The sequence below is a fragment of the Podarcis vaucheri genome (assembly GCF_965113315.1).
Source record: "Podarcis vaucheri genome assembly, chromosome: 12".
Classification (NCBI taxonomy): Eukaryota; Metazoa; Chordata; class Lepidosauria; order Squamata; family Lacertidae; genus Podarcis; species Podarcis vaucheri.
The window spans coordinates 10,288,854-10,314,855 of NC_138750.1; the positions used below are offsets into that span (position 1 = coordinate 10,288,854).

At 45.3% G+C, this 26,002-nt stretch overlaps 1 protein-coding gene and 1 long non-coding RNA gene across 9 annotated transcripts in view; one reads left to right on the forward strand and one right to left on the reverse strand.

Moving 5' to 3' along the window:
• Nucleotides 1-25,673, forward strand: part of PDE1C (phosphodiesterase 1C) — a 265,314-nt gene extending 239,641 nt beyond the window's left edge. For 4 of the 8 annotated variants that reach the window (XR_014212338.1, XR_014212340.1, XR_014212341.1 and 1 more), the window contains 3 exons: nucleotides 11,793-11,855; nucleotides 14,972-15,082; nucleotides 17,373-17,638. Coding sequence is in view for 2 of the 8 variants with exons in the window: in XM_082192834.1 (XP_082048960.1) it covers nucleotides 11,793-11,855; nucleotides 25,158-25,330 (236 nt within the window). In the remaining 6 variants the exon portion in view is untranslated. Of the gene's footprint in view, nucleotides 1-588; nucleotides 1,398-11,792; nucleotides 11,856-14,971; nucleotides 15,083-17,372; nucleotides 17,641-25,157 lie in introns of those variants that run through there. The other 4 variants (XR_014212337.1, XR_014212339.1, XM_082192834.1 and 1 more) reach the window with 4 other exon arrangements.
• Nucleotides 868-7,560, reverse strand: LOC309515248. Its single transcript, XR_014212357.1, has 2 exons — nucleotides 5,103-7,560; nucleotides 868-5,043 (listed from the first exon to the last, which is right to left on the reverse strand). It is a non-coding gene; the product is annotated as an uncharacterized lncRNA (long non-coding RNA).
• Nucleotides 25,674-26,002: the final 329 nt, after the last annotated feature.

A 26,002-nucleotide genomic window follows, 5' to 3' on the forward strand; every position in this document is an offset into this window, starting at 1 on the left:
GAAGTCCTGTTCAAAACCCTGGACAGCTACTGCTGGTTAAAGGCAAGACAACGAAGCTAAACGGACGAAGAGTCTGGCTTCCTATGCCCCAATCTTTTACTCCACAGCAGAAGGCATATAGGCTCCAAGCAGCCTGAAGTCAGTGGGGAAATACCCACCCAAGTGTCAAAAGTTGTACAAATCACAGAGTTTGAAAAAACAAGGGACACCGTTGAACGCTGCTCTTGCTCAGGGTTCTATGCCCCTCTGCCCTGGTTTACTGCCCGTCCCCAACAACAGACCATTGGCATCCTATATGCATGATCAGTACCCTGCTTTAAGGTTTGTTTTCCAAAGCTTCTTTGCACCTCCACAAATTATGGGGTTTCCCCCAAGTCAGCTGATACCTCTCTTTTGTATATGGGTAGGGCTGTTTAGGCTACGTAATGATTAGCCGTCGAAGACTTTCCCTGTTAGCGTACACAGGATAGCATAATATTGATATAGAGCTTCCCCCCCTTTTCTGTCATTCCCCCCCACTTCTTGGTCAGTAGGAAGGAGCACTGACAATTTTCTCTCTCTTTCTCTTTCTCTCTCTCTCTTTTCCAGATACAGAAGAGTAAAAAAACAAAACAAAACCACACATATTGTAATCAAAAAGGGACTGCAAATTTCTTTCATCATTCTAACTGATCTCCTTCCACAAAGACCAGTTTTTTGGGGAGGGCATTGTGCAGATTCTAAAGCGCCTGCTGCTTCTTGTTCCTCTCACTGGCTACTTCGCAGTCAATGACTTTGGGGGTTTTCATCTTGGGACTTCGGGGTTTGTTTGTTTTTTTCTTTCCTTCTTCATGTAAGTGATTTTTTTGGGTTTTGGGTTTTTTTAAAAAATGAAATTTCCCCTTAGCGAAATGACTCTTCATTCGGGACTTGCAGATCAAGCAAATGTGAGACGTTTTGAGTTGCAGCTTGCAAAAAAATATTCTGACATGGTGAAGCAGAGACTTTGGCACATCCGTGGAAAGAGACTTGGGGAAAAACACAGTTGTTTCCATGAGTTGTTTTAATGCACAAAGAAAGGAAAAGGAAAGAAGAAACATTGTCTATTTGAAAGCCATGATTTAGAGCACTGGGGTTTCTGCAGATTCTTTTTTTTACATATATAAATAAAAAGAATTCTGGCTATTTTACAAATAAGCAAATTGCTGAATTCCTAGACAGCTTTATAGTATTTTTCAAGAAAAAAAAATACACTCAATAGATTTCATTTGCTCAACGTCTCCTTGATTTTGTGTACCTTTGACTGTCTTTCATTTGAGCCATTGTTTTGTTGGCTTGGTACTGTAGCAAGAATGTGGCTCGGCCTCTGGGGAAAGAAAGTGTTGTTTCTGTTGATTTCTGTAATAAGCACATTTTTTTTTAAAAAAAGTGCATCCTATCCACACACACCCTTGTTACTCATAGCCTTTTATTTTGACCCAAAGAACACTCTGAGGGAGCCTATCAATTCCTCCTTTGAAATTTTATTGCTGAATGAACTGGGGGAGTTAATTAGCCAATACAGGCAAACAGAATGCAATGCAATTCTGCCATCAGAGATGTAAGTGGGACTTAGAAGTTGCATCTCAACATTTTAAGGCTTGCACTGCCTCAATACTAAGCTGCCGAAATACTGTAATGCCCACCATTCAACTTCTGTCCCAGAGGCAATTGCTTCTCCCATCATGGCGCATGGCAAAGGATGTCTGACGGCTGGAATGCATTGAGCTAATCATTATGATTGATGCCCTGGTACTATGCAGATTTGCTTGGGGATAAATCCTGATTTCAGTGGGTTTGGTTGATCCAAACTGTGGTGGGCATGACAAGCACAGAATCCAAGCAGGGTTTCATGCAGCCTAGTGTCACGCTTAGGGTGCAATCCTCTTTACCTCAAAGTAAGCCAACGTCTACTTCTGAGTAGGCTTGTATAGGCCTGTTCACGGGTTCCTAACTCAAACCACCAGCCTTCTTCTGTGAAGCATTTGCATGCAAAGAGATTTCTCTCTGGCTCATCTTTAAGTGGCATATGATTGATGCAGATGGGAGGAAGACTATGCTGGTTAAGAACTTTTTAAATGAAATGCTGGACCTCACAGAATTCTGCCCAGGTTAGTGATTTTTGCTTGCCCTACAACGCTTATAAACCAGCCTTTCCCCCCAAAGGTAAATTCATATAAGGTAGCAAAATTATCTGATTTTTCCGATTGCCTGGTTTAGCTCTCACGACTTTTCACAAAGCTGGTAACTGCATCTTTCCCATAAGGCTGGGAATCCTTAGACCTGAGCACACTCACAAATTGTATTAAACCAGTTTAAAAGGCGTTCAGGTTTGTAGTATAGACTTGCAATGATATATTCACCTTCTCAGTAAGACTCAGGTGCAATGTAACATGCTTTCTCATCCTCGATTTTATTTTGGAAAATACAGAGCTTGAGGATTTTTAAAAATTAGATATTTGCCCAAGACCATCTGAGTCCTAACTCTTCAGGGATTCTAAGCCAAATGTTCCCAAGACCAAAGAATTTTTATGAAGAAGCAATTTTAAATACTTTACAAAACAGGAGTGGACTTTCTGATCCGGATGAGTACAGCCTGATCAGTTGTATGTTTACTCATAAGTAAGTCTCACTGATTTTAATGTTGCTTATTCCCAGATAACTGAGCATTGTGGACTGCAGCCTTTTTCTTTCTTTCTTTTTTTCCTTTCAAAAAATTGGTTTTAAAAAGGGCAGTTCCAGTTCTAGCATAGCATCGCTATATAAACCCAACACCTTTGTACTTGTCCTACATATTAAGTAGAGAAATTGCAGGGGTTTTTTTTGAAACTTCATCTGTTTCTCCATTTTCATATGCAAAAGATGCTAGTTGCTTTGTCTTTTCAATATCTGACGGCTGCTCTGGCCTCTTCTTAAAGGTCAGCCAAAAACTGATTATTCCTTACCCTCCAAAAACCTTTGAACTTCAAAGGTTTTTAGGGTGCTGAAAGGGAGGTGTTTGAAGGGAACTGCTCGCCATAGGTTCTTGGTTTAACCTGATGCAAGCCATTGTCTCAGTCCCCATTTGTAAATGAAAATAAATAATAAGTCATGGAGCATGTATGTACTGAAGGATTTTCTGCCAGTGACTTACTATCTAGCTTTGGACACATCACTAGCAAGGTTATCTCACCTACATATATGGAAACAATATTGTACTTATGTATTATGGCTTTTAGGAGATACACATGATAAACGCTGGAGGCAGTGCTGTTGGCTTGTGAGCACATAATTTAATTTTACTCCAGATTTTTTATGGGGGGAGAGGGAGAGAAGTAAGGAACGGTCCTGAAAGAGCAGATAATGTGAGTTGAGGCTAGAACTGGCCTAGTTTTCCTTCTGCCGCATCAACAGTAATATAAACCCCATGGATCTCTGCTACGCTGAGCAGGCCATCTTTCATAATTTGGAATAGCTACTACCCCGTGGTTTCTGTAATTACAAACAACATTACAGACATTTCCAACGTGCTGCAAATTATTTCTTCCTCTTACAAGGCTCCTTCTGCATTGACACAGCAGCGTAAGAGCCCTGTTGGATCAACGCAGAGACCCATCTAATCCAACATCGCATTCTCACAGTACCAGCCAGGTGTCCAAGAGAAGCCCTTGCATGCCAGAGTGCTCTCCCCATCTGTGATCCCAACAGCACCATTCAGAGGCATACCAACTCTGTGATACTGCAGGTGGTTGTTGACAAGACCCCCCTCTCAGCCTCGCTGATGTGGTCCAAAAGAAAAGCGGAGCAATACTTACGGCACCAGCATGGCTGTAGGCATACAAGGCACCACCCAACCATCTTAAGAGACTCCACCCCAGATTTGTGTAGGGTTTACTCCTTAGCCTTTTCTCCTGCCAAGATATCCTGCAAGACAGTGAAGGTTTAGGGTCAGAGTCTTCCTTCTCCTAGATGGGCTCCCTTCCCAGGTTGATGAGCCCCTCATTTCTCTCTCCAGCACATACAGAAACTGCCTTCTTGGCCATTGGACCCACAATTGGTCTCATCATCTCAATCCTCCAGAGCCGGTCTTTGTATGCAGGGGAAGTTCCTAACTCACTTCAAGCATCATAGTTAGTAGTTACTGAAAACCTAATCAATCAATCAATCAATCAATCAATCAATCAGGTTATTGTTCTAGCCAAAGGCCACAACAAATTTATAGCCATAACTTTAATAAAATAATACCACCCTTAACAATCCATGCATAATATAAGTTGATATCTATGGTGCAAAAGATAGAAGATACCAGAGACACCAATGAGTTTACATCTAGCTTAATTTCAAATTAAGCCTATGTATCACCAAAATTTGTAAGCCTTATGTTTGACATTCACAACCTTTGCAACTGGCAGGCAAGTCACTATGTGGTCTGCACACCTGTCACAAACCCAGCTATCTGTGTCCCTAAGGATTTTTAGACTTTGAAACTGTTGAGATTTCTTATCTTCCTATGAACCTCTGTGGATTCACTGATGTATCTATTGCTAGGTATGCTGTATTTCCGATATTTGAGGAAGCACTTTGAAGGCTTCTACTGAAAAATACAATTCAAAAAGCACTTTTAAATTTTCTTTACTTTTAAATTGTATTTGCCCAGGGTGCTGAGAGTTGTTAGGGGACCCCTGTTCCCTCCCCTCCAGAGCACCACATTTCCCAGAGTTCCCTGGGAAGAAGGGGTTGATAGTTAGAATGGTAATTCTGTGAGGGGAATAGGGGTCTCCCAGCAACTCTCAGCACCCTAAACAAATTGCAGTTTCTAGGATTCTATGAGGGAATCCATGACAGTTTAAAGTGATATGATATTGCTTTAAATATATAGTGTAGACAAGGCCTTCTTCAAGAAGTTGGATTTTCTGCAGTTGTGGAAAACATGAGGCAATCACTGGAAAATACAGGATTAAATAAGAACATCAGCTGGACTTCGCCATAAAATGTGAGCAAACGAGACATGAAAATTCTGGATTAAATGCAGAATGCAGAAGAGCTCTGTATAAGTTGTAAGAAATCTGAGAAAGTAGCCTCCCCCCTTTTTTTACAAAGAGGACCACAATACTTGTCTCCAGGTTTTGTATTCAAGGATTGTCAAAGAACCTTCCTTTGCATAATGCATGCCCAATGGCCTCAAAGTTTGAGGCTCTTTGAAGGTAGAGATCTGAATTGGTTCATCATTTGCTTTTTCTAGGAGGGTCACTTGTACAAAGAATAAAAATGGTTGTTTTTATTGAACCAAGAGAGACATTAGAAGTTTCCTGGCATTTAGGAAGAGTCCCTCTTAAGAAAATAGAGTATTTTGTTTCCTTAGCACCTAGTTTTATAATTGCTCTTGCCTCAGCAGAAGAACGACATGTACTGTAACTCCTGGTTTTTATCCGATTTGTTACACTCACATTTGTAAGACTTAAGCATCATCATTAATATCCTACTGTGCTGATTCATTGCTTACATAGCTTAAAAAAAATATACAAAAGAAATTGAACTTGGCGGTTATTTAACATGTTGTAGTCGAAACTACAGAGCCTAGGGCTTGCCGATCAGAAGGTTGGCGGTTCGAATCCCCACAATGGGGTGAGCTCCCGTTGCTCTGTCCCAGCTCCTGCCAACCTAGCAGTTCAAAAGCACGTCAAGTGCAAGTAGATAAATAGCTACCGCTCCGGCGGGAAGGTAAACGGCATTTCCATGCGCTGCTCTGCTTTGCCATAAGTGGCTTAGTCATGCTGGCTACATGACCCAGAAGCTGTCTGCGGACAAACACCGGCTTCCTTGGCCTATAGGGCGAGATAAGCGCGCAACCCCAGAATTGTCCGTGACTGGACCTAACGGTCAGGGTTCCCTTTACCTTTTTTTAAACCTGCCACCCAGATTTGCTGCTCAACTCTTACCAAATCAACTAAATTGTACTCAATCCGTGCAGGACCTAGGGGGTGTGAAATGGACCTATAAAAGAAAGCACATGACATGTAGTTAAATAATTATTATCTTGTGGAATTTGCTGCCGCATAATGTAGTGAAGGGACATGGGTGGCGCTGTGGGTTAAACCACAGAGCCTAGGACTTGCCGATCAGAAGGTCGGCAGTTCGAATCCCCGTGATGGGGTGAGCTCCCGTTGCTCAATCCCAGCTCCTGCCAACCTAGCAGTTCGAAAGCACATCATGTGCAAGTAGATAAATAGGGACCGCTCCAGCGGGAAGGTAAACGGCGTTTCCATGTGCTGCTCTGGTTCACCAGAAGCGGCTTAGTCATGCTGGCCACATGACCAGGAAGCTGTCTACGGACAAACGCCGGCTCCCTCGGCCTATAGAGCGAGATGAGCGCCGCAACCCCAGAGTCGGTCACGACTGGACCTAATGGTCAGGGTTCCCTTTACCCGTTACCTAATGTAGTGAAGGACCGTCGTTTGGATGCTTTTAAAGGAAGATTAGACAAATCTACAGAGGGTAAGTCTGTTGAGGGCTACTAGTTGGACTATAGGGAATCCCAGCTGCCCAGCAATTGCTGGGGAGCAACGTTAGGAAATGGCTGTTGCCATCACATGCTGCTTGCTTATGGGCTTTTCAAAGGCATCTGCTTGGTGCTGGATTCGATGGAGTTTTTGCACTGAGGAAACAGGCCTTGTCTTCTCCTCTAGGTGACAGAATTTGCTCCCTGCCCCCCACAGCTGCCATTCTTCTCCTAGTAGAAAAGTAGAATTTGGGGGAAAGACACTAAATGATGTGGTTACTTTACTAGTCTTTACCTTTTTTCCCCCTTTCCTGCATCACTTGATTAACTTGCCCTAGAATTTAATTGGGAGCATTTCTGTCCCAATGGGTGTAGTTGAGCTTTTGTCAGGTAAGGAGCAGGGGGGGGGGGGGGAGAATCAAAACTAAGCACTTTGGTTTTGTAATAAAAAATAAAAATCTAAGTTTTCCTTGTGCAAGAATCTAAGGACATTATTTAGGATTTTAGCCAGAACTTTACAATGGAGATATCTGAACTAAAATTTAGGGTCATTTCATAGGTTTCCCACCAAGGGTTTACTCTGGAGAAAACTGAGTGTACCAGTATGATGCAAACATTTGCAAATATGCTTGCCTCATTCTCAATTAGGTGTGCTCGTAAAACATCTTAGGTGTGCACCTAAAAATGGAATTTGTGAAGAGGCCTTAGGAAATTATGTTAATTTGTAACCCAAGGGCATTGTAAAAATACGTTACTCTGTCCAATTAGAAAAATGCCATTCAACTTAATTGCTAAAGCAAGAACACTGGAGACCACCCAGAGAAAAACACACTGGGTTTGTTTCATCTTAAGATACAAAATTTAAGTGACGTGGGCATACAGTGCTGACTATTCTCAACTGTTCTGGGAATTAATTTAAAGAAAATGTGTTCACTGTAATTTTTTTATTGGGAGGAAGAGGCTTGTTGTCTCTAAATGTATAAAACATTTTTTCAGCATTTCAGGTTTCTTTCTGTAAATGAGTTCCTGTATGTTCTCCTTATTACCAAATAAAAGCAATGAGATCTCCAATTGGTATGGATTCCTGTTCTGTGCAAAAGCGAGTTAGCTTATCTAATGGAATAATGGAGCTCGTTGAGAGTGTTCATCACCGTTACTGTCTTTGGGGGGCATTATAACTGCTCACAGATGCAAAACACACTTCTTTTGCTGCATGAAACTGGAGGAAATTAAAGGTCCTTCTGCCATTGCCTTTGGCAGTGTGGGAACAACTACAGTGGGGCTCCTTCCCACACCATCTAGCAACATCAGAGGCCTGGAGCATAGCTGTCAACCGTCCCTTATTTGGTGGGAAAGTCCCTTATCCCAGCGCCGTGTCCCGCTGCTGTCCCTTATTGATGATGTCCCTTAAATTTCCTGGGTTTCAAAGGAAGCAGCTCCTCTCCCTCCCTCCCTGCCGACCAGGGAGGAGGGAGGCTCCAACTGTGTTGCTTGGCTGCGTTGCTCACCCAATAAGGAGTCTAAGAACGACTTGGGGGTGGAGCTTGCATGCCTTGTGCTGATCAAATCGGCGGCGTTGCCTGGGGACTTGCCTTTGCTCAGCGCTTCCCAGCACAGAGGTGACGGTGGTTTTCCTTGCTGCATCCCCTTTGCCAGGTTGCTGCGCTGTGGGAACCACCGCTTGAGGCTTTGTTTGGCTGCTGGCTGGGCTTTCTGCCTTTGGCTCGGAGGGGCTCAGAAGTTGAACATTACTGTGCTCCTTGAAAAATCCCTTATTTTGGCTGCTGATCCCTTATTTTCAAGGCTGCTGGTCCCTTATTTTCAAATCTGTATGTTAACAGCTATGGCCTGGAGGCACATGGAAGAAGTCCATTTTGCCATTTCTTCCCATGGCTAGCAATACTCTGCTTTCCATAATACTCTCCTCAAAGGCTCCTCAAAATTCTCCACCCTATTTGTGGGCAAAGAAATGTGGGCTGGATTCTACCTCATTTCTACAGGAGGATCAATTCCACATCAGCTTCCAGGGCAGGGGGCTCGTCAGCATTAGCAATGACTGTAGCATGGCTTCTTCCTTTTCCCCTAAGCCCCACTCTCCTACTGCCACTAAAGGTCGCAGTAGCAACCATTACTGGCTGCCATTTTGGATTTTTCATAATACCCTGGACCAAGTGTACTTTCGGGGGCACTGTGGAGGTGAAATGCTGACCACCACACACAAAATAAATAACAATTGGGGGATGATATTTGGAGGGGATTTTTCCAATGCTGCCTTCTTTCTTTCTGAGGAAAAAAACCCTGAATCTTCTCAGAAAAAATGACTTCTTTAAAAAAATTGTTTATTAGAGTTTGGGGCGGGTCTTTCATAACACTGTAGCAAAGGGGTGTGCGCAGGAATTTTTAGAAGCAAGTGGAAGAGTTATATGGCCCCGTCAGCTACATGCAAATCTGCCATACACCCCTAAATCTGCCTCTGACAAGAACAAAGGAATAATAATAAATAATAATAATAATAATAATAATAATAATAATAATGCATTTATTGTCAATGTACAACCTGTGTACAATGAAATTAACCAAGCCTTGTAAGTTGCCTTATACTGAGTTAGAGCAATAGACTTTCCAGTTTAGTACAGTTTGCTTTTCTGGCTGTGTGCATTTTTTATTTCCCTCTGCGCAAGCAATGCTACATTATATATCTTCATCTTGCACATCTCTCTTTATACAGTGGTGCCCCGCAAGACGAATGCCTCGCAAGACGGAAAACTCGCTAGACGAAAGAGTTTTCCGTTTTGGAGGTGCTTCGCGAAACGAATTTCCTATGGGCTTGCTTCGCAAGACGACAATGTCTTGCGAGTTCCTGCTGGTCCCCCCCCCTTTTTCTAAGCCGCTAAGCCGCTTATCAGCTGATCCGGTCAGCAGATAAGCCGCTAAAAGCCGCTAATAGCGCTAATAGCACTAATAGCGCTAATCTGTCAATGGGCTTGCTTCGCAAGACGAAAAAACCGCTAGACGAAGAGAATCACAGAACAGATTCTTTTCGTCTTGCGAGGCACCACTGTATTAGCTACAACCAGGGGCTCCCACTTGTAGGCGCAGAGCCCTCCTCCCCGTATTTTGGGGACAGGGCTGCCCCCTCCCAGTGTTCGAAGGGGGTGGAGTAGGCTGAGCGCAGAGCCGAGTGTGGCACGGCTTCAGTGGCTGTCTGGTGAGGGGACGGAGTGGGGAAGAAGCCCCCGGGCAGCGGCAGGAGGAGGAGGGGCCACCGGCCACTGAAGCCCCGCCGCTGCCGCATTTAGCTCCACCCCCTGACTCCTCTCGATGTCACACACGTGACATCAGGGCCACCCCCCCTTTTCCTTGGAGACTGGGGCCTCTGGCTACAACTTATGGCGAACCAGAGCAGTCACGACTAGGGCCAGGGCCTTTTCAGTACTGGCCCCGACTTGGTGGAACGCTCTGTCCCAAGAGACCAGGGCCCTGCGAGACTTGACATCTTTCCGCAGGGCCTGCAAGATGGAGCTGTTCCGCCTGGCCTTTGGCTTGGACTCAGTCTGACCCTTATCTTTCCCTCCCCTTATGGTTTTGATCTATGAGCTACTTTTAAAACGAGGCTGCATTTTATATTGCATTTTAACCTATATTTTAAATTGGTTCCCCCCCCCCCCATTATATTTTACTGTAATTTTACTGGTGTCAGCCGCCCTGAGCCTGGCTCTGGCTGGGGAGGGCGGAGTATAAATAAAATTCATTATTATTATTATTTATTAACACTGAGGCAGGTTAGCCAGAGAAACAGCAACTGGCCCAAGGTTTCGTGGCCAAGTCACCTTAATGTCTTTCCACATTTTTATAAGGTGTAAAGGTGAACAAGCTGCAGTGGGTGATACTACTTAGCCCTAGGGCAAGAAGAGTATTAGGTCCCATCTCTCCCCCCACACACACACACTTAAAGTGGCTAGATACAAATCCAGTAAAACAGAGAATACATAGTGTAACAATAGCAGTTCCAAAGCAGCCCAAAAAAGCAGCCACAACGTGTTGATTAAAACCTGAGAAAATAAAATAGCTCCCATGTTAATGGTCCTGCCCAGCAGCATTTCAGACTAACCAGTTAAGGCCGCAATCCTGCGCATGCTTCCCAGGATCAGGGAGGAAGTCCCACAGAGTTCAGTGGTGCTTATGCCTGAGTATAAATATGCAGAGGAATACAGCTACAGTGGTACCTTCAGTGGTTACATACGCTTCAGGTTACATACGCTTCAGGTTACAGACTCCACTAACCCAGAAATAGTGCTTCAGGTTAAGAACTTTGCTTCAGGATGAGAAAAGAAATCGTGCTCTGGCGGCACAGCAGCAGCAGGAGGCCCCATTAGCTAAAGTGGAGCTTCAGGTTAAGAACAGTTTCAGGTTAAGAACAGACCTCCAGAATGAATTAAGTACTTAACCCAAGGTACCACTGTATTGCAGCAGAAACTCGCTGCTGCCCATTCTTGGTTATGTTACAATCAATGTGTTCCTTGGTGAAGCCTTGTGGGACGGGTGTGCAACTCGTGAAATGCAGAAATGTGTCCCAGTGGCAGGCAAGCCTAGGAATGTCTAGTCAGAACTAAGCCCCAGTGGTTTCAGTGAAAGTGACCCCCAGGTAAGTGCGCAGCAGATTAAGTAACCTCTAAGTTTGCTGCAGACAAAAATAAAAAAAGGAAACAGGCAACTAGTGAAATACTAAAGCTTGTATTTTTCTTCTACAACACACGGTCGCCATATTGGTCAACATTTGTTTTAGTTTAAAGAGGTAGGGCTAAGAAGGGAGGGTGTGGTTTGAGGATGAATGGGAGGGGCAAAGGGTTCCTCAAAACCCCATGATTTGGTGTTAGGGCTAATACTGGGAACATTGTAACTGCAGCAATGCACCCATATTTCCACCAAATCCAAGCCAGTTATCTACTGTTGCCACAGTAGATAGGAATATAGTAAAGGTACCCCTGACTGTTGGGTCCAGTCGTGGACGACTCTGGGGTTGTGCGCTTATCTCGCTCTATAGACATAGGCAGCCGGCGTTTGTCTGCAGACAGTTTTTCCAGGTCATGTGGCCAGCATGACTAAGCCGCTTATGGCGAACCAGAGTGCACGGAAGTGCCATTTACTTTCCCACCAGAGTGGTACCTATTTATCTACTTGCACTTGACATGCTTTTGAACTGCTAGGTGGGCAGGAGCTGGGACCAATCTACTAATTCACCACATGAATATACTTGAAGATGCTACTATAATTCACCCTCTTTTTATTTTTCAAGGTTCAAAACAACTTATGAAACCCGCACCATTGCCAGAATCCTCAAATCGGCTCACGCTGCCAGGTTAGTGAGTCCCTCTGTGCTCAGATATGCAACCTCAGACGTAGCTGATCGGTATTCTGTCAGCGAGAACTGACTCCATCTATTTCTATACCCGCTCATCAATGTCACAATTAATGGCCAACATGAACATCTCTCCCATGTCTGCTATGGATCAGAGGTCAAATGATTCAGCTTTTTTCATGTGCATCTGCTTTTCTGTTGTGTCATAAGCCTGTAACCTAAGATTTTAACCCCGTGATTAATTCTGGCCAATAGTGCTGAACAAGGTAAGTGAACAGATCTGGGGTTGTAGTCAATGGTATCTGGGGATGTTGCTGGACCACATGGAGTAGCAAAGGGGTGATTTCATATATATTCCGTACTCACGGATCATTGGTTGCTAGATCATCTCCTGCTTCTTCCTATTTGTCTTCTCTGCTGCTTTTGTCATGAATATTGAATAGCATTGCCTTTAAACAAAAAACCAAAAAACCTTTCCCGTTCCTGTGCCTTTTTACATCAGCCTGACATACGGTAATTAAGGAGCAGCGAACATTTGGCAAACCTAATAGAGAATAGCTGTCCACTGGATTGGGAAGGAGGCCTGACAAATCTTTCCCAAAGCCCAGAAAGCTTCTGCCCGGCTTAGGGAAGGAGGTGCGATGCTCACGAGTGCAACATCAGCACATCGCGATGCCAGGCCCCACCAAATTGCTCAGATACCACTCCTCCATTTGGCCGATAGGGCTTTCTCTTGGGTAAGTAATATAATAATAATAATAATAATAATAATAATAATAATAATAATAATAATTTATACCCTGCCCATCTGGCTGGGTTTCCCCAGCCACTCCGGGCGGCTTCCAACAAAACACTAAAATACAATAACCTATTAAACATTAAAAACTTCCCTAAACAGGGCTGCCTTCAGATGTCTTCTAAATGTTTGGTAGTTATTTTTCTCTTTGACATCTGGTGGTAGGGCGTTCCACAGGGTGGGTGCCACTACCAAGAAGGCCCTCTGCCTGGTTCCCTGTAACTTGGCTTCTCGCAGCGAGGGAACCACCAGAAGGCCCTTGACGCTGGACCTCAGTGTCCAGGCAGAATGATGGAGGTGGAGACGCTCCTTCAGGTATACTGGACCGAGGCTGTTTAGGGCTTTAAAGGTCAGCACCAACGCTTTGAATTGTGCTCGGAAACGTACTGGGAGCCAGTGTAGCTCTTCCAAGACCGGTGTTATATGGTCTCGGCGGCCGCTCCCTGTCACCAGTCTAGCTGCCGCATTCTGGATTAGTTGTAGTTTCTGGGTCACCTTCAAAGGTAGCCCCACATAGAGCGCATTGCAGTAGTCCAAGTGAGAGATAACTAGAGCAGTGTTTCCCAACCGGTGTTCCGCGGCACACTACTGTGCCGTGAGACGTTGGCTGGTGTGCCGTGGGAGGGAGGCGGGCGAGTCGGGCGGTGAGAGGCGGCGGCGGCGAGGATCCGCGTCGAGCCGGGGGCGGCTCCGCGGTGGTGGTGCCGAGCGGCGGGGCAGCGCGTGCAAAAGGGAGGAGCGCGAGACAGCGGAGGAGGAGGAGGCCGGCATGTCCGGGCAGCAGCAGCAACAACAGCAGCAGCAACTCCCGGCGACGGCTCCTCAAGCCCCGCCGCCGCCCCCTCCTCCGCCCGCTATCGCCGCCACCACCACAACAGCCGCCGCCGCCTCAGTTGCTGCTGTCCCTCAGTCCCTCGCTCTGCTGCCTCCTCCCACCCCCAAAGCTTGGAGGTTCCCCGGCAAGGGGGAGGGAAAAAACTTTCACTTTCGTGCGTCCCTCCCCGCATGACGCTGCGCGCTGACGTCACGGGGCTGTGCCGCGGTGGTGTGCCGCGAGATTTTTTTTCATTAAACAGGTGTGCCGTTGCCCAAAAAAGTTTGGGAAACACTGAACTAGAGCATGCACCACTCTGGCGAGACAGGGCACAGGCAGGTAGGGTCTCAGCCTGCGTACCAGATGAAGCTGATAAACAGCTGCTCTGGACACAGAATTGACCTGCGCCTCCATGGACAGCTGTGAGTCCAGAATGACTCCCAGGCTGCGCACGGTTACCCATTCAGGACCATAAGACTGCAGTCTTTGCCTTATCTAACTGTAGTTGGATCAAAGCTCAGGTGTCTCTTGCCGGAGAACTGAAAACGATCTGACATTGGAATGCTCTTCACCCCCCTTCCAAGCCAAGGTTCCCTTCCAATATGATGGTGGTGGTGGCAGCCTTGAGGACACAGATCCCAGGGAGAGGTTGGATTAGGGTTCAAGGAGGTTCAAGAAAACTAAACACTTGTCTCCATTGGTTCTTTGATCTTCGCTAGAATCAGGTGCATCCAAGTCGGCTATGCGGTGGTACCTTGCGTTACAGAGACTTCAGGTTACAGATGCTTCAGGTTACAGACTCCGCTAACCCAGAAATAGTACCTCGGGTTAAGAACTTTGCTTCAGGATGAGAACAGAAATCGTGCTCCGGCGGTGCAGCGGCAGCAGGAGGCCCCATTAGCTAAAGTGGCGCTTCAGGTTAAGAACAGTTTCAGGTTAAGAACAGACCTCCAGAACGAATTAAGTTCTTAACCCGAGGTACCACTGTACTAAAAAGCTCAGTACAGCTCTGCACCGGTCTGCAAAAATACTCTGATACCATCGTAACTTTTTCACAGCTGAGTTCTGTATCATTACCATGGTGGCGAACAGTTACGTTTGGTAAGGTAACACAAAGCTCAGCAGATGTTTCTTCCAGAGAATCCAGCAAGCAAGCCATAATGAGTATTGGATATTTCTTCCTATGACACTGCGAATCATCACACACTGTAATATCATCAGAGGCATGTGGACAGTGATTGAAAATAAAAGAAACCTCTGGCACACCACCAAGGTGTACCTTGTGAAGACCGTTGTTATGCCATTTGCCTGAAGCAATTCTTAAACAAAGGTACAGTCCAATAGTGTACAAGTATTCTGCCCAAGCGCTGACTCCCACTAGCTGCACTGCCTAGTGTACCTTGTAGAATTAGAGGCAGATATCTTCCGCTTCCGTAAGCCTAGTGTCACCTTCATGCATTTCTGTTGGGGTTGGTGTCCTTCTGAGTACGGTGTTCTGCCTTTCAGAAAACTAAGAGATTCTTCAGGAAAGAGCATTACCTCCTCAACATGCCAGCCCAATTGCTCGGAGGCAATTTTAAAGAAAAGCATGCACTTCCCTTCTCCCCAAATGTTCAGGTTAGTATGAACATTATGGCGAAATGGACATTTCACGTAGGTGGTGTTGGCGTAACGAGAACAATGGGTTAAACTGCACTGTGCTTGGTCTCAGTGTCTTGAGCAGCACAAAATAAAAAATTCCTTCCAGTAGCACCTTAAAGACCAACTAAGTTAGTTCTTGGTATGAGCTTTCGTGTGCATGCACACTTCTTCAGATACACTGAAACAGAAGTTGCCAGATCCTTCTATATAGTGAGAAGGTGGGGAGGGGTGTTACTCAGAAGGGTGGTGGGAATGGGAGATTGGCAGATAGCTGAGATGAGCCTGTTGACGACTCTTGACGACTGTAATAGGTCTTACAGGAAAAGGCAAGGGGTGAGAAGGTGAGAAATGGCTTAGTCATGTATAATGAGATAGGAATCCAATGTCTCTGTTCAGACCAGGTCTCTCCATGGTTTTAAGTTCGGTATTGAGTTGCAATTCAGCAGCTTCTCTTTCCAGTCTATTTCTGAAATTCCTTTGTAGTAAAACAGCTACTTTGAGATCTTGTATAGAATGTCCTGGGAGATTGAAGTGTTCTCCTACTGGTTTCTCTGTTTTGTGATTCTTGATGTCAGATTTATGTCCGTTTATATCTGACATCAAGAATCACCAAGAACTAACTAGCTCATACCAAGAACTAACTTAGTTGGTCTTTAAGGTGCTACTGGAAGGAATTTTTTATTTTGACTATGGCAGACTAACATGGCTACCTATCTGTAACTTGAGCAGCACAGGCAGCCCACATCCAGATGTTCTGAGATAAGGATGCCAGGTGCACTGCGTTACCATAGCAACACCAGCGAAGCTGAGTGTAGGACTTGCTGAACCATCCCACTAGTTCAGGAATGTAGAGACGGGAATAACAGTCTCTAGCACACTGCTTCCATTGTGCCTGTGTTCCTGAAGTTGCGCCTGTCCTAAAGGACTTTCAGGGTCTGATTCTGAACCTGTGGGGGTCAGGGGAAGTGGCTGTGGGTTTTACACGGCAGCGTTATCTAGCATGGTGATAGTGTTAGAGGATCTATGTATATGTATCTTTACTTCAAAGACCAGAAAAAGGATATATACAGTCGTACCTCTACTTATGTATCCCTCTGGATAAGGAATCTTTGGGTTATGGCTGCAGCAAACCCAGAAGCGTATACTTCTGGGTTTTGTCGTGTGTGCATGCACAGAAGCGCTCTGCGCACCTTGACCATGCCCAGAAGGGCACAATTGTGCCGTGTGCATGTGCAGAAGTGCGTCTCTATTTGCGTAATTTTTGGGCTGCAAACAGACCCCCGGAATGAATTAAGTCCGTATCCGGAGGGTCCACTGTAGTAGATAGGAGTGTTTAGCTCTGCTTTGCTCCTTTAGACTGAACGGGAGAAGCATTATTTCGGAGAGCTACATCTCCCATGGTCTCCCACAATGTACACAGTGGAGAGGAAGGAAGGAAGGAGGAAAGTGGGGAAAGAGGGAAGGAAAGCAGGAAGGAAAATTGGAAAAACCTCTCTTTCCTCACTGCCCATCACCACTACTGCTGATAGCACGTAAAGGAAGAGAGGAGGGTGTTTGAAGGAAAACCTGTATGGGACGAAGATGGCATTTTTCCAAGCTCTTAGATCAACTCACAAAAAATTACCTGAGCTTTTTGTGTGTGGAAGACCTCAGGTAGTTTCCAAGTTAATCCAACATGAGCTTGTCCATTTCTGTCAGGAACTAATTTTTCAACATTATGTAAGTACTTAACGTTACTCCTCTGACTTGAGACATGAAGATAAGAGTACTTGTCCATTTCTAAATTCCCTGAGGCGAAGGGCTCATCCACACTTCTGATTGTTTTTATTTGTCCCACCTCTTTCCCTGGGAAAACCTGCTGCTTACCGCTGAATCAGAACAACAAATCTCAGCTGGGTTATCCACAGATTTTCTGATTCAGTGGCAAACAGTGGATTTTCCCAGAAAAAGAGGTGGGACAAGAACGAAAACACTGCTTGGGCCCATGCCTACATACCACAGACCTGCGCCTAGAAATAGTGGCACAATGGAAGTGTTGATGATCCCTGGTTGAAAAGGCCTTGAAATAGGTGAGCAATGTATTATTATCTCAGAAGTCCTTCAGTTACTTGGGTAGTGGTATGTCTTATAATATGCAGCCAACCCTAAGTTGATGCAGGAAAAAACCCCCAAAATGAGTTAAGCAAAAATATATTTGTTCCTGTTTAGTGTATTAGCATCAATGATTTCTAGGCACATCAATTACGATTTGCATTTCCCTCCATAGATCGCCTGAACTTGAAAACCAGCAACAATGACCATCCCACCTCAAGGAACCAGAAGCAACAATTTTTAAAAGTAGACTTTCCTGGGGGTGGAAGTCACTGTCTTCCTTCCTTAAAAGAAAAAAACTTTTATCATTTTGTTTTTAACAATATGTCCTGCGCAACACAACCCTGGAATAGGCCTACATTAGTTCTGTTCACAACGCTAACTTGTTATATCTGCCTCAATAATTATATATATATATATATATATATATATATATATATATATATATGCAGGTTTTGGTGTCTTCGGGTGTCTTCCCGTGTAAGAGTCGGGGTGTCTGTGCGACGTTTCGACGAGGTCTCACTCGTCATCTTCAGGCTGGTGCTTTCGGCTTCTTGTTACTGGAACAGAGCAGAGTCTGGTGTTTGAGTTCCTATAAATACTGTTGAGGGGTGTGGTGTATAGCCTCCAACGTTCTGGGCAGAGAGGAAGTTCCTAGATTAGTGTGCCTTTTCTTCTTTTGTTCCTTAATTACTTGAGGGATATCTTGGGTGATTTCATGAGTGATATTCTGAATACCACTGGGTGGGTCATTAAGTGTAGATTAGTTGCTAAAGCTTTCGTGTCTTGACCTCTTGAGCTTGTGAAGAGTTTTTCTGAGAAGATGGCTGTGCTGCATTTAGTTGTGCTCTGGCTTGGCTTCGTGTATAGGGGCGAGCTGTGGTTTTGTGCCTTGTGCCAGCCAGATCTGTGTAGGGATTGCAGGGGGGTGCAGCATCCGGAGGTGCCACTATAGTTTGGCTACTGGATGGAGTCTGTAATATGTCTGTGGAGAGGGTCTGGGTTTGGGTCTGGTGTGGTTGATTGGTGACGGCATTCTGTGTGCCTCTGGTTCTGGTGTCGGTTTTTGTGGGGAGGGCTAATTTCCAGATGTCTGGCAGGCGGGACGTGTCGTCACGCTTGTTCATGTTGTGAGGGTGTTTCTCTATCTCGATGGCTTCCATGATTATTCTCTTGTGGTGATGTTCCATGTTAAAGAGCAATTTGGAATCTGCAAAATTAATTTCGTGTCCTGTTTCTTTCATGTGTTGGAAAAGAGAGGAAGTTTTTTCTTCTTTTTTGACGGCATTCTTGTGTTCTGCGATACCGTCAAAAAAGAAGAAAAAACTTCCTCTCTTTTCCAACACATGAAAGAAACAGGACACGAAATTAATTTTGCAGATTCCAAATTGCTCTTTAACATGGAACATCACCACAAGAGAATAATCATGGAAGCCATCGAGATAGAGAAACACCCTCACAACATGAACAAACGTGACGACACGTCCCGCCTGCCAGACATCTGGAAATTAGCCCTCCCCACAAAAACCGACACCAGAACCAGAGGCACACAGAATGCCGTCACCAATCAACCACACCAGACCCAAACCCAGACCCTCTCCACAGACATATTACAGACTCCATCCAGTAGCCAAACTATAGTGGCACCTCCGGATGCTGCACCCCCCTGCAATCCCTACACAGATCTGGCTGGCACAAGGCACAAAACCACAGCTCGCCCCTATACACGAAGCCAAGCCAGAGCACAACTAAATGCAGCACAGCCATCTTCTCAGAAAAACTCTTCACAAGCTCAAGAGGTCAAGACACGAAAGCTTTAGCAACTAATCTACACTTAATGACCCACCCAGTGGTATTCAGAATATCACTCATGAAATCACCCAAGATATCCCTCAAGTAATTAAGGAACAAAAGAAGAAAAGGCACACTAATCTAGGAACTTCCTCTCTGCCCAGAACGTTGGAGGCTATACACCACACCCCTCAACAGTATTTATAGGAACTCAAACACCAGACTCTGCTCTGTTCCAGTAACAAGAAGCCGAAAGCACCAGCCTGAAGATGACGAGTGAGACCTCGTCGAAACGTCGCACAGACACCCCGACTCTTACACGGGAAGACACCCGAAGACACCAAAACCTGCATTCCTGTACCCGTGAAAATCTACGAAAGCATATATATATATATATATATATATATATATATATATATATATACAGAGAGAGACATTTGGAACGGGACTTATGCAGCAAGCGAGCTGTACTGTATTGCTTTCTTTAATAAAGTTCTGCCACAAAAGTTTTGGCAATAATGTACTTGCAAAAATGAAGGTCCCCCCCCCCTCTAGCCGCCCATTCCCTCATTTCTGCATTTCACGCTTAAATATTGAGGTCTGTTTGTAAGGTGGTTTGACGGTGTATTTCCATACAGTTGTGCACTCCAACCGAGGTTAGATGCATATTGAACACAAGAAGGCTCCAGCAGCCATATCTGTACAGTGGTACCTCGGGTTACATACGCTTCAGGTTACAGACTCCGCTAACCCAGAAATAGTGCTTCAGGTTAAGAACTTTGCTTCAGGATAAGAACAGAAATCAGGCTCCGGTGGCACGGCAGCAGGAGGCCCCATTAGCTAAAGTGGTGCTTCAGGTTAAGAACAGTTTCAGGTTAAGAACAGACCTCCAGAACGAATTAAGTACTTAACCAGAGGTACCACTGTACTCTGAACATCAACTGCTTCCTTGAGCAGGTTCCTACAAGCCTTACACCAGCAACTGACCCACCACCTGAGGTTTGCGTGCGTTTAAACCCTTGTAAGAAAACCAGTACCAGTGCTGTATCTGGCTGTTCTGGAGCAGGCGAAGAGATTTACTCTTCCCTCTTACCAGCTCATCAGGTTCCAAACAACTATCACCACTTATCTGCAGGGCCGGGTTTAGGTTTGATGAGGCCCTAAGCTACTGAAGTTAATGGGGCCCTTTATATGTCCAGCTGTCCTTTGTCAACAACAAATTGTCGCCGGTTTTTTGTGTGCTGAATATATGCTATATGGTAATTTATGGACCTAATAGGTATCTAAAGCCCTTTGCACACGTTGCCCTGCAACCAGTCCATGCAGAATGTAGGCACCCTATATATAGAAATGCACAAGCCAGTGATATTTTAGGGAGCAGGCTAGCAGGCGGGGCCCATTACTTACATCATAGGAGCCTACACAACACAAAACACTGCTGCTGTAGGTAGGTTTTGTTTTATTTGTTTTTTTATCTTATATTTTGGAAACGTACATCCAGGCTTTTTTCCCCTTTAATTTTTTTTGGGGGCCCCCAAAAAAAGTGGGGCCCTAAGCTATAGCTTGTTTAGCTTATACGTAAATCTGGCACTCCTTATCTGACAAGACCTTTGCTTACATAGCCAGAGCTACTGCATGTCTGCATAGCAGAATCCGGGTGAGCAGTTTTTTACATTGACAAATCCGTAACCATCTCATATTGTGACTCAACGTGCGGAAAAGGGTGACCCAAGTCAACAGGCTGGGGGCTGGTGCAACTCCCTTCCCTCAGAAAATAAGTTGGCAACTGATTTTATGCAATATTAGTTCTACTCAAGAGTAGACCCACTGAAGTTCATTAGCCGGGCTAACATTCTGGGAATCACAAGTAGGCAGAGAGCTAGTTGGTTCCATGACCCAATTGGAGGCATCTCAGAGGCAGCGGCTTGGCCATGGCGTGAGGACAGGATCAGATCGGACTTTGCTCTGTTATCTGTATTCCATGCTTCCTCCAAAGCCTATGTGGAATTATCCCATTTCATCCTTGCCACAACTTTGTGAGTTTGCTGAAGTGCGCTGACAAAGTGACTTGCGTAACTGAATGGGAATTTGGATCTAGGCCATCCACGGATTCACTACACTTGCTACTTTGGAAAGTTTTCCCAGAGGAAAGTTGTCCTCTGCGTGAGTTGTTTCCAAGGCGGCACAAGGGTGCTGCAAAGCCTTATTGATCCTGCATTTACTAGCAAGAAAGAGTCTGAGCTGCTCAGCCATCCCTGGTCTTACATCAGCAGCTGCAAACATTTATTTCATATTTGCTGAGCAAAATCAGAGGTCTCACTCTCATGCTCATTGCTTGTTTATGTCAAGCCACGTGCTTGATTATTCTTCCCAGAAGCCATCTGCAGGTGGCTTTTGAAGTAAGGCTGAGGCCACATGAAATTAAGCTGAGGGCTACATGTGGTCGCAAAGCCACAAGTCATCCACCCCTCGCCTAAGTGAGGTAAATAGGGATGGAAGGATTGGTCCATTTTGGTTCTCTGAGTTTCTCAAGTTTCCCCATTTTACATCTGGTTCTCCACATTTCTGCAGCAATTTGTGGATTTTTGTTTTTTAAATCATCATGAAAACTCCTCAGCATTTCAGTGCAGATTTCTCCTCATAAGCATATTTTTGCAAGCAATTTCTCCCCATATAATGTATTTTTGTATGTTGGTGTTCAGTAGTATATTCATTTTCAGGCACACTTTAACCTAATATTTGCATTTTTGTAAACACTGGTTGGCTGGAGAAGTGCATCATCATCATCATCATTATTATTATTATTATTATTATTATTATTATTATTATTAATATTTATTACGGCCATAGGCCCATACAGGTAAAAACAACACATAAGTGACAGCTTGTGCCGTGGGGGAAAAGAAAAAAGAAAAGAAAAACAGTCGCTAAAACACCGCTCTAACAATAAAATACTATAAGATGGAAAGGCAAGCTACGCCTTAATTAGCTTGTAGCGCTCCTTGGCGTCGCTTTTGGGAGAGGACAGCGACCAGGAACCTAGCCACTTTCAGGGTCGTGTGGGAATCCTTATCCTGCAAGATTTGGGCAAGATGGAATTTTGGTGGGGTACCCTCTAGTTTCTGTATGATTGATCCCAACAAATTTGCCCGTGGCACCTTGAACAAGGGGCAGGTGAACATAATGTGCTGGAGCGACTCCGGCGTCACCTTATCACATTCGCACGTGGCGGGGTCTTGGCCCTTTGAGAATCTATGTCTCAGGACATTGGAGGGGAAAACGTTGAACCTCGCTTTGGTGAAGGCCAGCCTATGGGCAACAGTCGAAAGGGAGGAGAGGTATGATGGAACGCGGTAAGTTAAAGTGATACCAATGTTCTGGGGCGAACAAACACCTCCCCCCAGCATATAATTTTGCTGTAAGTCGATGTCATCCAGTCTTTGACGGATCAGTCTTTGAGCAGTGATTTGGTCTAGTTTTAGGGAATCTGAGGGAGAGATTCCATAGCTCAGGAGTTTGGCATGGATTTTACTAGTCCAAAGGCTGGAGAATTCATCTCGCCATAAGCACTGGACAAGGTAATGGTTTGGTAATCTATGCCACAATGATAACCAGTAATTGAAGACTTGCTTCCACAGGCAAGTTTCTAAGGATGCGATCTTCAATTCTAGTCGCATGGCTGCGTTGCTTACGCACAGAGGGAGCATTAGGAGCCGACGTAGGAATTGGCTTTGCAGAGTCTCAAGGGGAGCAAGGTCTGTCATCACGGCCCAGAGCGGGGCAGCATAAGCAAGCACTGCAACCACATTTGCCTTGAACACCTTTAGGGCCGAGGGAACATGCAAAGCTCCGTCCGAAAAGAAAAATCGGAGGAGCGCATATGACAGGGTTTTGGCCTTGTTAAGTAGGTGTTGAATTTGAGCTTTCCATCCCAAGTTGTATTGAAAAATAACTCCTAGATATTGAAATTTTAGGACTTGCTCTATTTTTGCTCCACCAAGCTTCCATTTGTATAATCTCCGGCTTCTGGAGAAAATCAGAATCTTGGACTTAGCATGGTTGATGGTTAGTTGGTTGAGTTGGCAATACGTGGCAAAGATCTTCAGAGCTCTGGTTAGTCCAACACGTGTATAAGATAGAATTACCGCGTCGTCCGCATATAAAAGGAGTGGGCAGCGGTAATCCGCTAGTCTAGGCGCGTGTGTACTTGGAGATGAGTTAACTAGGGGTGCTCGCATGTCGCTGATGAAAAGGTTGAATAGGCAGGGAGCCAATATACATCCTTGGCGCACTCCCTTGTTTATTGGTATCGAATTTGTGAGGTCGCCCGCAGGAGTAAGTCTCACTCTGGCAAGGGTACCTTCGTGGAGCTGACTTATGAGCCATAAGAGTCTTCTGTCAATGCCCTGTTTCGCAGGTTTCTCCCAAAGAATATTTCTAGGAACGCTGTCAAAGGCTGCCTTTAGATCTAAGAAGGCAGCACAGAGGTAGCCCCGGGGAGGGGAGGAATACTTCCGTGCCAGATGGTAAAGAATTATCGCATGATCTGTTGTAGAGCGTTTAGTTCTGAACCCTGCTTGTTCGTGGCCAATCTGGTTAGTCTCATCTACCCATCGCAGTAATTTAGTCAGCAAAAAGCTGGCATAAATTTTCCCTATGATCGAAAGGAGGCTGATGTTACGGTAGTTTTCCGGCTCCGTTGGGGAACCTTTTTTATGAATTGGTACTATAATGGCCTCCTTCCATATTTTGGGGATGAGACCGGAAGCGTTGATTGCATCGAAGGTTTTGGCCAAGATGCCGGCCCACCATTTTGGGTGTAGTTTGATGGCTTCAGCAGGGATCAGGTCGGGCCCTGGGGCTTTGCCCGATTTCAGCTGGGCTATTAGCTTGGCTATTTCGTCAGGATCGGTGGGAGGCCAGATAGGTAGGTGGGTAAACAGATGCATCAGATGGTCAGAGGGAGCATCTGCCTGTGAGAAGCATTTCTTCAGGAACAATTCCCATGTCGGTGCAGAGATGACTGCCCTTGGGTATTTCCTCACCCTTCTGTTAATCAAAGACCAGAATTCCCTGGATCTGTGTGGTTTTGACGCAGTAATCAAAGCCTGCCAACGATTATGTTGCCACTCACGCTTGGCGGTTTTCTGCGTGCGTTTGTAGGCTTGCTTGGCTTGGGCATAACTGGCTGGCAGAGTAGATGCATCGGAGATCTTATATACATTATATATAGCACGGAGGCGCTGTCTTGCTTGTTTGCACTGCGAATTATACCAGGGGGCACCGTAAGTATACTCGTTTCGATTTAAATTTTTGGGTGGTAACCTAAAGAAGGACGAAAGATCAGTCGTATGATGGTGGAAGCGCTTCAGCACTATGCTATGCTCGTCTGAGGCAGAGCCTATGTTGGAATGGGGCCCGAGGATTTCTTTTTGAAAGAATTCCTGGTACCTTTGAGCCTGGGTCTCGGACCATTTGATTCCTCTTACTTGGAGAGATTCGTTGGTTACCATCTGGGTCGCATGTCTATGAGCCTCCGGCTGCCAGTTCAGGAAAACTTAGCTACAAGGGGAAGATGATCACTAAATTGTACATTCTCGATCTTAAAAGAGGAAATACACTTAAGTAGATCCCTAGAGACCAACAGGTAATCGAGGACGCTGTTTGATTTAACGCTCAGGTGAGTGAAATCCCCTGGAATATCAGGGAGGCATGTGCCATTAAGAAGTGCATCGCAAAATTCAGGTAAGTGGGGATTGCAAAGGAAGACTATAGCTGGATCTACACAACTATAAAAACGCTATTAAAAACCGTTATAAAACAGAAATTATCTTTGACTTTCGATTTCAGCTCTACAGTGCCATCTGGTGTCACATTGTTATAACAAATTTATAACGTTATAATCTGACTAATGTAGCCAAATCCTATGTCTGAGTTCTCATTTTGTGCAAGCTTGATAAATTCAGCTTTAAATGTGATCAAATTTGGAAGGAATTTCAGACAGATCACTATTACTTATGCACAGGGTTGGTTTTTTTGCAAAGTTAATATCTTCCTCCTTTTACGTATTTGGATTACTGTGTGGCTGTGGGATACAGAGGGAGAAATCTGCAGGTGCCAGCAATTGATTCGTCTGACTTGCTTCTGCTTTTATCTTCTTCCTCTCCAGCCCTCAAACCTCCAGCCCATCATTTCCAGAAAGCCAGTTACGCCTCCACAAGCACCACCTTCCCACCTTTCCCCAAGAAAACGGAGGACTACTTGGTGAAGTACAAACTGCTTGACCAGAGGGGCAGAATGAAGAAGATCCAGCACATTTCACAGCACTGGAATAAGAAATAGACGGGAAATGAAAGCGTTGTCCCTGTATCCCTGCCCGGCCCCCACCTGATAGCCAGTTATGAATGGAGGACATTTTGGAACCAGAGCAAAAAGCACTTTGAAAGCTGCACAAATTATTGGGGAAATGTATGTAACATGTGCAATGGAGGCATTTCCTAGTCATAATTCATCCTGTTTCCCCAAGATGCCCTGCATATAGTAGCATCAAACCCCTTCATCCATGTGCACAAAATATCTGCATCTGCATTCAGGACTGGGTCCTGACTGAGTTATTATTTCTGGACTGTATCTGCCCACATAGCCCGCAATAGGTGACTGCCAACTTTGGCAGTCAATTACCATATTTTTCGCCCTATAGGACGCACTTTCCCCCCTCCAAAAATGAAGGGGAAATGTGTGTGTGTCCTATGGGGTGAATGCAGGCTTTTCTTGAAGCCTGGAGAGCGAGAGGGGTCGGTGCGCTCTCCAGGCTTCAGCAGAGCCCCACCGCCAGCCCCACAAGCTCGGGGGACAGCGGGAGGCGCAGCGTGCCCTTCCCGCTGCCCCCCGACTTGGCTAGAAGGCTGGCGGGGGGGGGGAGCCTGCTCCTCCCCGTCGCCAGCCCTGCAAACTCGGTTAGAAGGCTGGCGGAGGGCTTCCCCCTCCTCCAGCCCTGCAAGCTCCCAGAGCGAT